Below are 11,459 nucleotides of genomic sequence, written 5' to 3'. Positions count from 1 at the left end.
TGCCTGAACAATCAGACCCCTCCATGTGCAGTCCTTGGTTGGTGGTTGAGACCCTGGGAGCTCTGAAACTAACTTCTGAGCCCAGAATAGCTCAGAGCCTTCACCAGCCTGCTCCTAAGGCTTCCACACCACTAAACAGGGTGGCAGAAGCCAGTCGCTGACTTCCATGAAGCTGCCCCTTCTTCCAGGTTAACAGTTCTTACTTAAGCAATTAGATTCTTAACACAGAAAACCACCACGGAGCTTAGAAACCAAATAAACATTTCTCTTTCTATCATATTTAACAGCACAATTTACAAAACTCTTCTCCACAACTATGTAATTGGGTCTCATAAAAACTGAATATGACATGAAAATGTTTTACAAATACAAAAATAAAAGCAATACAAGTCAAAGGACTTGGCCAGTGCCATGCTCCTAGTCAGTAGTGTAGCCATGATCAGAGGCATGGCAGCTGCAAAGGGTCATGGCCAGCCACACCTGCCTCGCAGACCATACCCAGGAACATGACACACTGCACACAGAATACTACGGGTATAACTATGTCTTAAACTATGAGACATATTTAAATCCTGTATCCAAACAAGTAATGAATGTCAACATTACTATTATTAGGATAAGCATTCAATGTCACTACAAATACTATAATTGTCATTAAACATTAGCATGTTATAATTTTTCCTATCAATTCCCAGCCTACATTTCTTCATCAACACATCTGGATTTGTTCACAGTAAACATACGATCTTGGTAAAAGTGCTGCCCTCGCTGTCAAGGCTGCACTGCAGGTACCCATCATGAAGCACACATGTCAGCAAAACAATAGGGCCCCAAAACTTAATGTTTAAGTCCTCTGTGGTAATAAAATTTATATGTGTGTGTGTATATGTATATAACATAGATAGATAGCAAAAGTGATGTCTACCAATTCAAATCAATACTATTTGACTTATAGAAAAAAATTAAGTTACTCAAGATCTTTAAAAACAATCCCAGAATAACTACACAATTTCGTGTTCCATAACTGGGATCTGAAATACTTGGACTCTAACAAGAACTATTTCCGATTCCTTTCTAAAGCATTTTTATGCATATTATCTCAGGAGCGATAATACCTAGACCCTAAAGATATGCACTGTTCCTATGCATTAATCCATGTACAGGACTGGACAGATCACTCAGTGCTTGAGCACTATTGCCTAGGACTAGAGTTCAGGTCCCAGCACCCCCATGAGGTGCCCACTCAGGCACCTGCATTCCTGTACACACACACACACGCATAATTAGAAATAATAAACCTTTACAAGCACACACACACCTGAACTGGTGGAGTCTAAATCCATCTAGTGTTAGGGCCTAGAAAACACATGACACAATAGTAGTCAGCTACATTTTACAGCTGCTCGGGGAACAAAGTTTTAAGCCTTCCTGACTGTAATTACTTGTAAATGTGATGACCAAACACACCCTTATATTACTGTGTTTCTTCTACCAACCCCAGAAATATCTACTTCTGAAATGACTAACTTCTGGAAGCTTACACATGGAACAGATGACCGCTGAATATACTACACTGATAGCTAGGGACTGTTTTCTACAGGTTCAACTGGCAAATAAGAAGGAACTGAAAGAGGAAGGGCCTTGTCTGATCTTTATCATTTCTGCCTACAAAGTCACAGTCTGTGGTTTATCAACAGTTCTACTTTAAAATGTCTTAAAGGGAGCACCCATTTGATGTGATGATAGAAATCTGCAGCCTTTCCGTCTTTTACACTGACATTCTCTAAAAGATTTCAAAATCCCCACTGGGCTTGAGGAGTACAAGACAATCTTATTCTAATTTTACTTTAATAACAAGATAATTTGCCAAGTAATTCTGAACTCCATTCATATATATACACCTTCCCAAGGTCTTGAGTGAGACAGGCGCTTGATTCAACAGCTGAAAATCTAGTGGACAGCACACAGGATGTCAGTGACCTATATTATTCATAAACTTGTTTGTATTATTATTAAATTCTGTAACTTCGTTTTCCAAACTATGTGTTTTTAAAGAACACAAGTTTGATGACCCATCACTAGTAAATCCTCCACACGAGCTGAGGATTTCCATGTCTTTGCCAGCCCAGAGGCTGAGGATGTGGCTCAGTGTAGGGCTCAACCCCAGCACTGCTACAAAAAAATACACTAAAGTAATAAGAATCCTGAGACAGCTCAACAGGTGCCTTCCTAGTGTTACACTCATTGTACCCACTGAGGAGCCTGGAAGAGCAGGTAGCACCCAGCCAAGACAGGCTGCACTACACTAACAGGAAGGAGTCCCTCATTCTTTTCTCTTTAGCTCACTGGTTCTCAACCTTCATGTTGCAGTGGCCCCCAGCCATACGATAACTTTGTTGCTACTTCCTAACTGTAATTTTGCTCCTGTTATGAACTGTAATGTAAATATCTAATATGCAGGATATCTGATCTTCAACCCCTGTGAAAGAGTCACTCAGTCTCCCCAGAGGAGTTGCACTCCACAGGCTGAGGACCACACAAACTACATTAGATGTGTGCATACCAAAAGCAGTCTATCTCCTCAGAATCATTCACAAGAGTCTATATAGGAAAACTCAAAGTAATTTGAGGAAAAGATAATCACCTGACACCAACTGGTGGCTGAGAAATGTCTAATGACCATGCCCTCCCGGCTATCTCACAGCTTCCCTGTCCTTAGACTCACACAAAAAAACAGAGCGTGGAGGGAGATGGGTGACTTCACGTTACTGCTATATACCACAGCCTTTACTGTATTATTACAATTTGAAAGTGACACACCCCATTCAACAATGCCACCTTTTTATCTGTGCCTGACTCTAACTGGCACATGGGAAGAGTCCCTGGAAGGAATGAGAAGACTAAACATCTGCATGGTGCTTAGGCACATCTTCCCACGACCTTGTTCATAGGAATATCATAACTCTGAGACAGTGAGATGGCTCAGTGAGGAAATGTGCTTGCAGATTGTCCTCTGACCTTCTTCACACCCATACCACAGTATAAGCATGCGTGTTTACATGCACTCTAACTGATAAATGTAATTTTAAAATTAATAATTAATAATATAATTGCAGCCAAGCTTAGAATTATTAGGTATTTTCAAAAATGTATGGCTTTATAAACATCACTGTGAAATAGCTCACTAGTATTGAAAAACTAATTTAAGAGAAACCTAGTGGTTAAGAGCTTAGGCTCCATAGGACAGAAACAGGTTCAAATCCCTGTCTTACCTCTTGAAGCTGTACATATTGGGGAAATTACTTAACATTTCTCAGCCTCCATTTATCTTCCTGAAAAGAATAGTCTCTACCTCCTATAACTACAGTAAAGATATTATGATATTATATAGACTTGGTATATTTCCTGACATATTATGGATATAATATAGACACTTGGCATATTTCCTGATATATTATGAATGCCAAATATTGTTTTTATTACTATTTCTATAAACCATCTAGCTTGAATTCTAATCAGGTGAATAAAAACATAATTAAGGGCCCTTAACTATAATGCTACAGCTTTATTTTATTAGCTGGGAATGTATACATATAACAAAATTTAATGAATTTACTGCACACATATTCTAAACGTATTTATATACTTATTAAGGCCATTAATTCAAAATTACCAAACATTAATAAAGCTGGGAGAAAGACAGTAAGACCCAACTAGAATGTTCCTTTATGACAAACCACACCTGATTTTCATTCTATCTTATGTCATCCTTTGGCTGTGCTGGAGATTAACCCAAGGATCACACATGCTGGTCAGGTATTACCATTGAGCTACATCTCCAGCCCTAGACTGCATCTTTTTAATTAGTCTGAGTTTACAAGGCTTTTTTTTTTTTTTAATTTACAATGTTCCCTTGAGGGCTGTCTATCAGTTGTTCACACCTCACTGTAAATTTACTCATATAAGTCCTTCAAGTAACACCCACCCACCTGATGTGTCATTTGAAGAGTTGGGGAGCAGCTGGGTAATTTTATAACAAAGTGCTTGGGATTGGCGCAGCCCTGGGCAGCAGGTAACTGCCCCACAGCCCCACAGGAAGAGAGAGGCTTACAACTGTTAAAATGACAGAGCAATTTCCCCTCTAGGAAACTGCAAGCTCCCTGATTCATTCTGCTGTCCTGATCTTTAATATCAGCCAGGGCCTCACACATGCTAGTCAAGACCTTACTGCTGAGTTATGGCCTCCTAAACAAAGACCTCTCAAAACTCAACCCAGGGCCATGGTGGGCAACTTTTTCACTAGGCCAATGACTTGCTCGTTACACAAATAAGAACTAATACACATTCTTCTATAGATAAAACTAATTACTATCTGAAATAAATCAACTTATCCTTAATTTTTATACAAATAATGTCCCACCTTGCCTGAAACATCAATTTAATCTTACAACCCAAGAATCTTAAGTGTTTAAGGGTTAAAATGCATACCACAGTAGATAAACATTGCCTCAGACTCACCAATCAAACACACATATTTGCAGGAAAGACACGAAACAGCATGAAAACATAAGAAAAATCTCCCAGGTGCAGACTATTGTCACACGTATTCTAAGAACTTGAAAATCTAGGAAAAGCCTAACAAACTGTGACACTGCACAGGACCGGCAAGGGCCCAGCCCTAGAGTACAGGACAGTGAACACAGTTGGTGGGGGTTAGGGGACGGGTACCTGGGCCCCACGTCACAGTAGAGACCATCAAAATTCAAAGACAAGGAGTCAGCCTCAGCAGCCAAAGACATGAAACAACTAAAGCAGCTCCCAAGACCAGATAGATCATGGAGTGTGACATTCAGTCCCAAGGAGCACATCCAAAGCAGTGATGCTTAACCTGCACTTTCCCCAGCAGCAGCTCTAGGAAGAAGCCATGACACCCACACAAACATGAGAGAACACTCTTCACTATTAGCTACTGGGAAAATGGCATATTCCACGAATATAATTCTAAGAAATCACAGTAAATTTTTTCCCAGTTAACATCTACGGGGAAATGAAGTAGTTTCATTTTCTTGAGCAACATAGTAGTATATAAATATTTCCAGTACAGATTGCCCTTGTTTGTCCTAGAACATCTGAATAGAAAGGGACTTGTACAGCACACACGTTAATGAACATAAACCAAGTATGCTAAGACAAGTATTGTAAGCACATTTGACTTGCAGAATTTCCAGTGACGGTCAATACCATCAAGTCTCCTAAAGCACTCCTACTTCCTGGGCTGACTGAAGTCTTGTGATGTGAGAAGAGGAAGGGAGACATGAGTACCTGATGTGAGAAACCTAAGAATAGGGTCCATCAAACTATGCCCACAGCTTGTGTGTGTGTGTGTGTGTGTGTGTGTGTGTGTGTGTGTGTGTGTGTGTGCATGACTTTGAGATATGGTCTCACTATACAGTAGATTTCGAGAATGCAGGAGATAGGCAGGAGAATGCAGGACAACCTGGAACAAAGTGGAGGCTGGCCTCAGATTGTCCCTGCATTCCTCAGCCCCTACCAGTTAGTTACAAGGTCCTCCTGGCTAATATACCCTACCCATACCCTGAACTTTCCAGTAGGTAGAAGGGACTGCTCTTCCCTATAGAATGCAACCATTTTGGTTCCCCGCTCTCTTAGTACCTTTGGGCCTCCTAGCTGCTGGGCTACTTCTCTCTCCCCATGTGGCACAGCTCAGTCTGGTCATACACACCCTGGACTCTGTCACCTGTGGCTCTCTAACTATGCTCTCACACATGCCTAAAATAAATTTATTTCTCCACCACACCTAGGAGAGGCCATGGTTTCTTTCGTTTTTTAATTTTTTTGTGGGGGGGGATAAAAAAATTATTTTTTTTCATTTGGTGCTGAAACCCAAGAGCAGTCATATTTGTTTCCTTTTCATTTCTTTCTTTCTTCATTCACTAGTGTTCCTGGTACTGTGGTGCTAGTTTGTATTTAAATTGCTCTACAAGCACAGTTGTGTTGAAAACAACTTCTGCAAGCAGCTCTATGAATTAACTGACTCAGCATCTGCTCTTCCAGCGGCCAACACCAGCCTACATCCAACTGACGCACTTTTTCATCCTGTTTTCACTAAGGATGGCAGAGTCTGTGGGGAGCTTTCTCTTAGGAAAATAACTAATGTGGCTCATGAAGAATTTACTAGAAGGTAAACAGACAATCAAGCTACCTCTATAGCTCTACATGACTATATTAAACTCTTTATGAACACGGTAAGTCCCAAAATGCTATGTTCAGCAAATTATATCATCACATTATCGAGAAAAAATAGTGAGACGCAGGTTAATAAATGCCTTTTTTTTTCTTTTCTTTTCTTTCTTTTTTTTTTTTCTTTTTCTTCTTCCGAGACAGGCTTTCTCTGCATAGCCCTGGCTGTCCTGGAACTCACTCTGTAGACCAGGCTGGCCTCAAACTCAGAAATCCGCCTGCCTCTGCCTCCCAAGTGCTGGGATTAAAGGCATGCGCCACCACCTCCCGGCAATAAATGCCTTTTTATACACGGTATGGGGGAAACTAAAAATTATTCAACTTAAGATTTTGATTTAAGAAAATCAATGCTGTCAAACCATTAACATAAGTTGGAGATTTAAGAAGTAGATTATTCAATACCAAGTTGGATGATCTTATCAAAGTAAAATAAGATAAAAACTGTATAGCAAAGGAATTTGATCCTCAGAGAAATAATCCAGATAATAATACAGGAATAAAGTAAACAAAGTTTGCAAATGATGTATTTGAAACTACTAATAACTAGAAGTGTTAGATCAAAGGCATTTAATATAAAGACATAAGCCTTATAAATGAAGAGGAGGGATCAATCTTCTCAGTCTATAAAAAGAAATATACAAGGAAAAGTCTGGTAATTGCTTTAAAAGGAATTATAATTAATTTATTAATTTCAGAAAACATACATATTCGAGTTTTAAATGACCTGTAGCACATATCATTACTACTCTGTGCCCTCACATTATAAAGACAGGCCACAGCACTGGGAGAGTGAGTAAACTCAGAGCATGGGGACACTACTGCAGACAAATTTCTTCATTTCCTTGGGCTTTTCATTTCTTCATGAGAGTAGCACTTTCTATCCCGTAAGATTTTTGTAAGACTAAGAACCTAGTACATTTTGTTTTTAAATCTACAGACTTGTGCTTGGCTTCAAATAAACACTCCATAAATATTAGCAGCAGCAGTCAGTCAGTTAGCAATGGGGATGGAAGGACATGACACAGAGCAGAATCCTGAAGCCAAAAAAGAAAGCCTTAGCGAAGGCATCCTTGACTGAGGAAGAGTTAGTTTTCATTTCTGTGAAATGTCCAGTCTCTTTGGAGAAAGTGACGCCAACAGAGTAGCCTAAGTTTTGTTATTAGAACTGCAGCAAGGCTGTCTCTGTTCTCTCTACTTCCCTGCCTCTGTGGGAAAGTGAGCAAGCAGAAAGGTGGCAAAGGCAATGAGTTTGGAGAGACACCAAGAACAGCATTAAGATATGAACCGTGGCACTGCACTCTGGAATACAAGCTACTGCACGATTGTCTTGCCAGGAAAGTCTCCACTTAAAAAAAGAGGCCAAAGCCAACAGGAAGCCAACATGAAGAACATTACCAGGAACAACTCTATTAACCAGGGCAGAATAGAACCATCATCAGTTCCTCTCAGAGCAAGCCTCAGATCTGTAGAGACTCCAAACAAAACTAACTTATTTCGCAGTATTCTAAAATGTGTTGCGTTCAGAAATAAGAATAAAATGCCCTGAACCAAGTGCAGACAGCAAGACTAGATGAAGATGGGGTATGTCAAGCTGTAGGTCACCAACGAATCATTCAAGTCCAAATGAACAAAAATAGTAACTTACCTCTGGGAGCTAGAGAAATGAATCCCCAACTAAGAGCATCTGCTGCTCTAACAGGACTCAAGGTCAGTTCCAGTACCCAGGCCAGGGGGCTCACAAGCACCTGGAACTCCAGCTCCAGGGGATTCCCAACCCTCTTCTGACTGCCATAGGCACCAATAGGTACACACATACACTCACATAGAGAGAAATCAAATTTATTCTTTAATCTTATATCTGACCATATATATGATGAAAAAATGAGTGAGAATGTCAAATATTTTGACATGAAGAGTAAAGATGTATACCCAGGGCACATTTCCTGTTTGATGGAATAAGCCATCAAAAGAAAAAAGTGACACTCTCAACAACCCTGTACAAACAGTGCTTCAGCTAGCCTAGTACTCCTGCAAATTAACTAGCACGCCAATCGTAATGACCCTGACCACAGCCTTTCAGCCCTACAGGGTCAGGGATGTCCTCCTAAGAAATAGTCATAGCCGTGACAACTCTGGCCACGGAGGCTCCACAAGACAGTTTCTGAGGGATTTTAGCAAAGAAAATTTCTGGCTCTAAAGAAAGTCATAAAAGCCAAAGTCCCTCCTTCTCCATCTGCAGTCATATTCAAAAAAGCAGGCTTCCAAGATCTGCTGATAGTCATCTAGAAACCACAAGCTATCTAAGCCTTCAGATGCTAGGACCTGCAATTTCATAATAAGCTGATGACTCACCCAGTGGAATTCCTCTCATGCAGACTGTCAAATGCCTAATTTACACGGCTTAGTCTCCGAGTCGATCACAGTGATGAAACAAACTCCCAAACAAACCAAAATACAAACCAGGGTCTTGTTAAAACAGACAAGTACTGACAGTTAAAAAAGAAATATTCTAATACTTTTCAAAGAATTTTCATATATTTCCCTTTATATGTTTATAAGATTTAAAGCATCAGTTGAGGAGGACAGGTAATGTTTTAAATGTGGTTGAATACAGCTTTAAAGGAAGTCTTTAAGCCAGGTGTAGTGGCGCACCCCAATCCCAGCACTCAGGAAGCTAAAGTACAAAGATCCCAAGTTTGAGGCCAGCCTGAGCTATAGTAGCCAGATAGTGAAAAACTGTATCAGAAAAAAAAGGGAAAAAAAAAGTTTTAAGTCTTTAGGAGCTGCTGTTAAGTAGAAAGCTAGAATGGCCTAGGAGCTGAGGCTCCAGCTCAGTGGTTCTAACTTTCATAGAATGTGCATGTGGTACTAAGTGCAATCTCTAAGTAGTCCTGACCATTCTCTGAGCTAGGAAGATGGATCAGTAAAGAGCCTGCCTCCCATATGTTAAAACCTGAGTTCCCGTAACTCAAGTTCAGTGAAGTAGTACGCATCCATAATCCCAGCCCCAGGAGGAAACAGGAGATGGAGACAGACAACCTCCCCAAGCCCACCCCAGAACTCAAGGGCAGCTAGCCTGTGAACAACACAGACCCCATCACAAACAAGGTAAGGGCCAACACTTGAAATTCTCTTCTGACCTCTACACAGACATTATAGCAAGCGTGGGTGAGCATTTGTACACAGGAACATAAACACTAATGTGTGCACACATCACAGACACAAAGAATGGACTGAGCAACTTGAGGAGGAGCTAAAATTGTTTATCTTGTCCATTTACGATATGTCCAACTTCGCCAGACCATATAAACTGCTAAAATACAAATAAAGATGACTCTGGAAAGCATTGACTTTACAGAAGCCACAAGGCAAGATGGCAATAAAAGAAGTTAGTAACAGCTGTATACTGGAATAACCAGTCCATAAAAAGCAGAAGGAGCGAAGGGAGGAAGCAAGGACAAAACCACAGAGCCCTTACACGAAGGTCTTGGATTCTCTAACACATGCGCAAACCAGTTGTTATATGAAGCAGTTTCATACTTTTATAAGACTGCTTTGTGACCTGAAGAACACATGATTACAATGATAAAGTCTCTATGATTCCCAAAAGGACCTTTCCTGTTGTATAACATATCAGATGAGCACTGTTCCACACACCTGAAGTTAATAGCATGGTAGTTCTTTTAAGGCTAATTCATAACATCAATATACTATAAATTTAAGTATGGTGTGTGTGTGTGTGTGTGTGCATGTGTGTTCAGCATAACATTCCCAAACCACACAGAGGATATGGCTGTGCCTGGGGAGAACACATTAAAACAAACTTCAACACCACATAGAGAGTAACGAAGATGATTTCTCTAATTGGAAGAGGCTCCTTAGAACCTTAGGAGTTTTTGCTAGCTGGCAAACCTGATCAGAGCTGTAGCTCCAGAAGACCAGAAATGAAGCACACAGACATTCTGGAGCCGAGAATGTGTGTGATTTCCTACCTAAAATTAGCCATACATATTTCACCACAGCTGGGTTGGGCTGGGCTCCTCTATTTTAAGGTGTGCAGAGCCAAATTACTTAAGAGTAGGTAATTGCTGACTAGTCTTAGGACGAAGAGTGTCAGAAACTTTCCTCCCAGGCTTCAGGATGGCTAACTGGTTTCCACAAAACCCCATACTTAATGACCTTGCCATTTGCGGCTAAGTATCCTCCTGCTAATGAGCCATGTACTATAAAGAGCCATGAAGATATACCATGCACAAAATAAGCAAAAGGAGATGTCCCTTTGTCTTTGACTGATACACCACTCCCAAACCCACAGATGCTATAGCAAAAGTGATGAAAAATGGACACAAGTCACAATACTTTAAAACATAGCTATTTGTTTTTCCATATAATTGTATAGGTCTGACCATGAAAACTTTCCAACTTATGCCACCCATGTTTACCTCCCCAAATGCTGTGCAACTGGAATAAACCCAACCGAAGGGGCTACTCAGTCTACACACTGCACTCCAAAAACAGCAGAAGGGACTAGTGAAGGTCCCTTTGGTGCTGGCAGGAGAATCTGCATTATTTTCCATTTAGTGGTGCTGACTTTTCAAACACAGATGAAAGCAAATGAAAAGGCAAGCCTTCGCACCATGAACAAGGGCAGTTTGTCAACAGGGAAGAAAACCGGGCTGCAGGCTGAAATCCAAGCTGCACAGATAACATCCATGAGTTCTACAACCCCAAAGCAAAGGCCTAGCATCTATTCTATAACTAGCAACCTGAGATACTGGAATAGATACCTGGCACTATCAGGTTCCTGATACTACCGTGCTCTAGCAGAACACAGTATTAACACTTGTTTTGACACACTCGATTACATTAGGAGTAAAGGAGCACACATACCTTCATTTTCAGAGGCATGACACTTCACTTTCAATACCAAGTCAAAAGTTCTTTCTGGATTTTCCCTAAAATAAAAAGAATCATGTTATATTTACTTTGCACAGAAAATAGCTATTATCTATAAAGCTTCTATACAAGGATGTTTCTATACATGTGGGCTTTTGTGGTGCTAAGGACTGAACCCAGAGCCTGTCCATGCTAAAAACTCCATCTCTATAATTTACTAACTTCCTCTTCTTCCTCCCCTTCTTCCTCCTCTTCTTCCTCTTCCTCTTCCTCCTTCTCCTTTTTTTTTTTTTTTTTTTTTT

General features: G+C 40.4%; 1 protein-coding gene across 11 annotated transcripts in view; it reads right to left on the bottom strand.

Moving 5' to 3' along the window:
* Window positions 1-11,459, bottom strand: part of Dennd1b (DENN domain containing 1B) — a 221,820-nt gene that overhangs the window by 207,219 nt on the left and 3,142 nt on the right. For all 11 annotated transcript variants that reach the window (XM_031384135.1, XM_031384121.1, XM_031384104.1 and 8 more), the window contains exon 2: window positions 11,152-11,216. In XM_031384135.1, the coding sequence (XP_031239995.1) occupies window positions 11,152-11,216 (65 nt within the window). The remainder of the gene's footprint in view (window positions 1-11,151; window positions 11,217-11,459) is intronic.

This window comes from Mastomys coucha, unplaced genomic scaffold, assembly GCF_008632895.1.
Source record: "Mastomys coucha isolate ucsf_1 unplaced genomic scaffold, UCSF_Mcou_1 pScaffold1, whole genome shotgun sequence".
Lineage (NCBI taxonomy): Eukaryota > Metazoa > Chordata > Mammalia > Rodentia > Muridae > Mastomys > Mastomys coucha.
The sequence above is the reverse complement of the archived record's forward strand: the minus strand, read 5'-3'. Positions and strand labels throughout refer to the sequence as shown.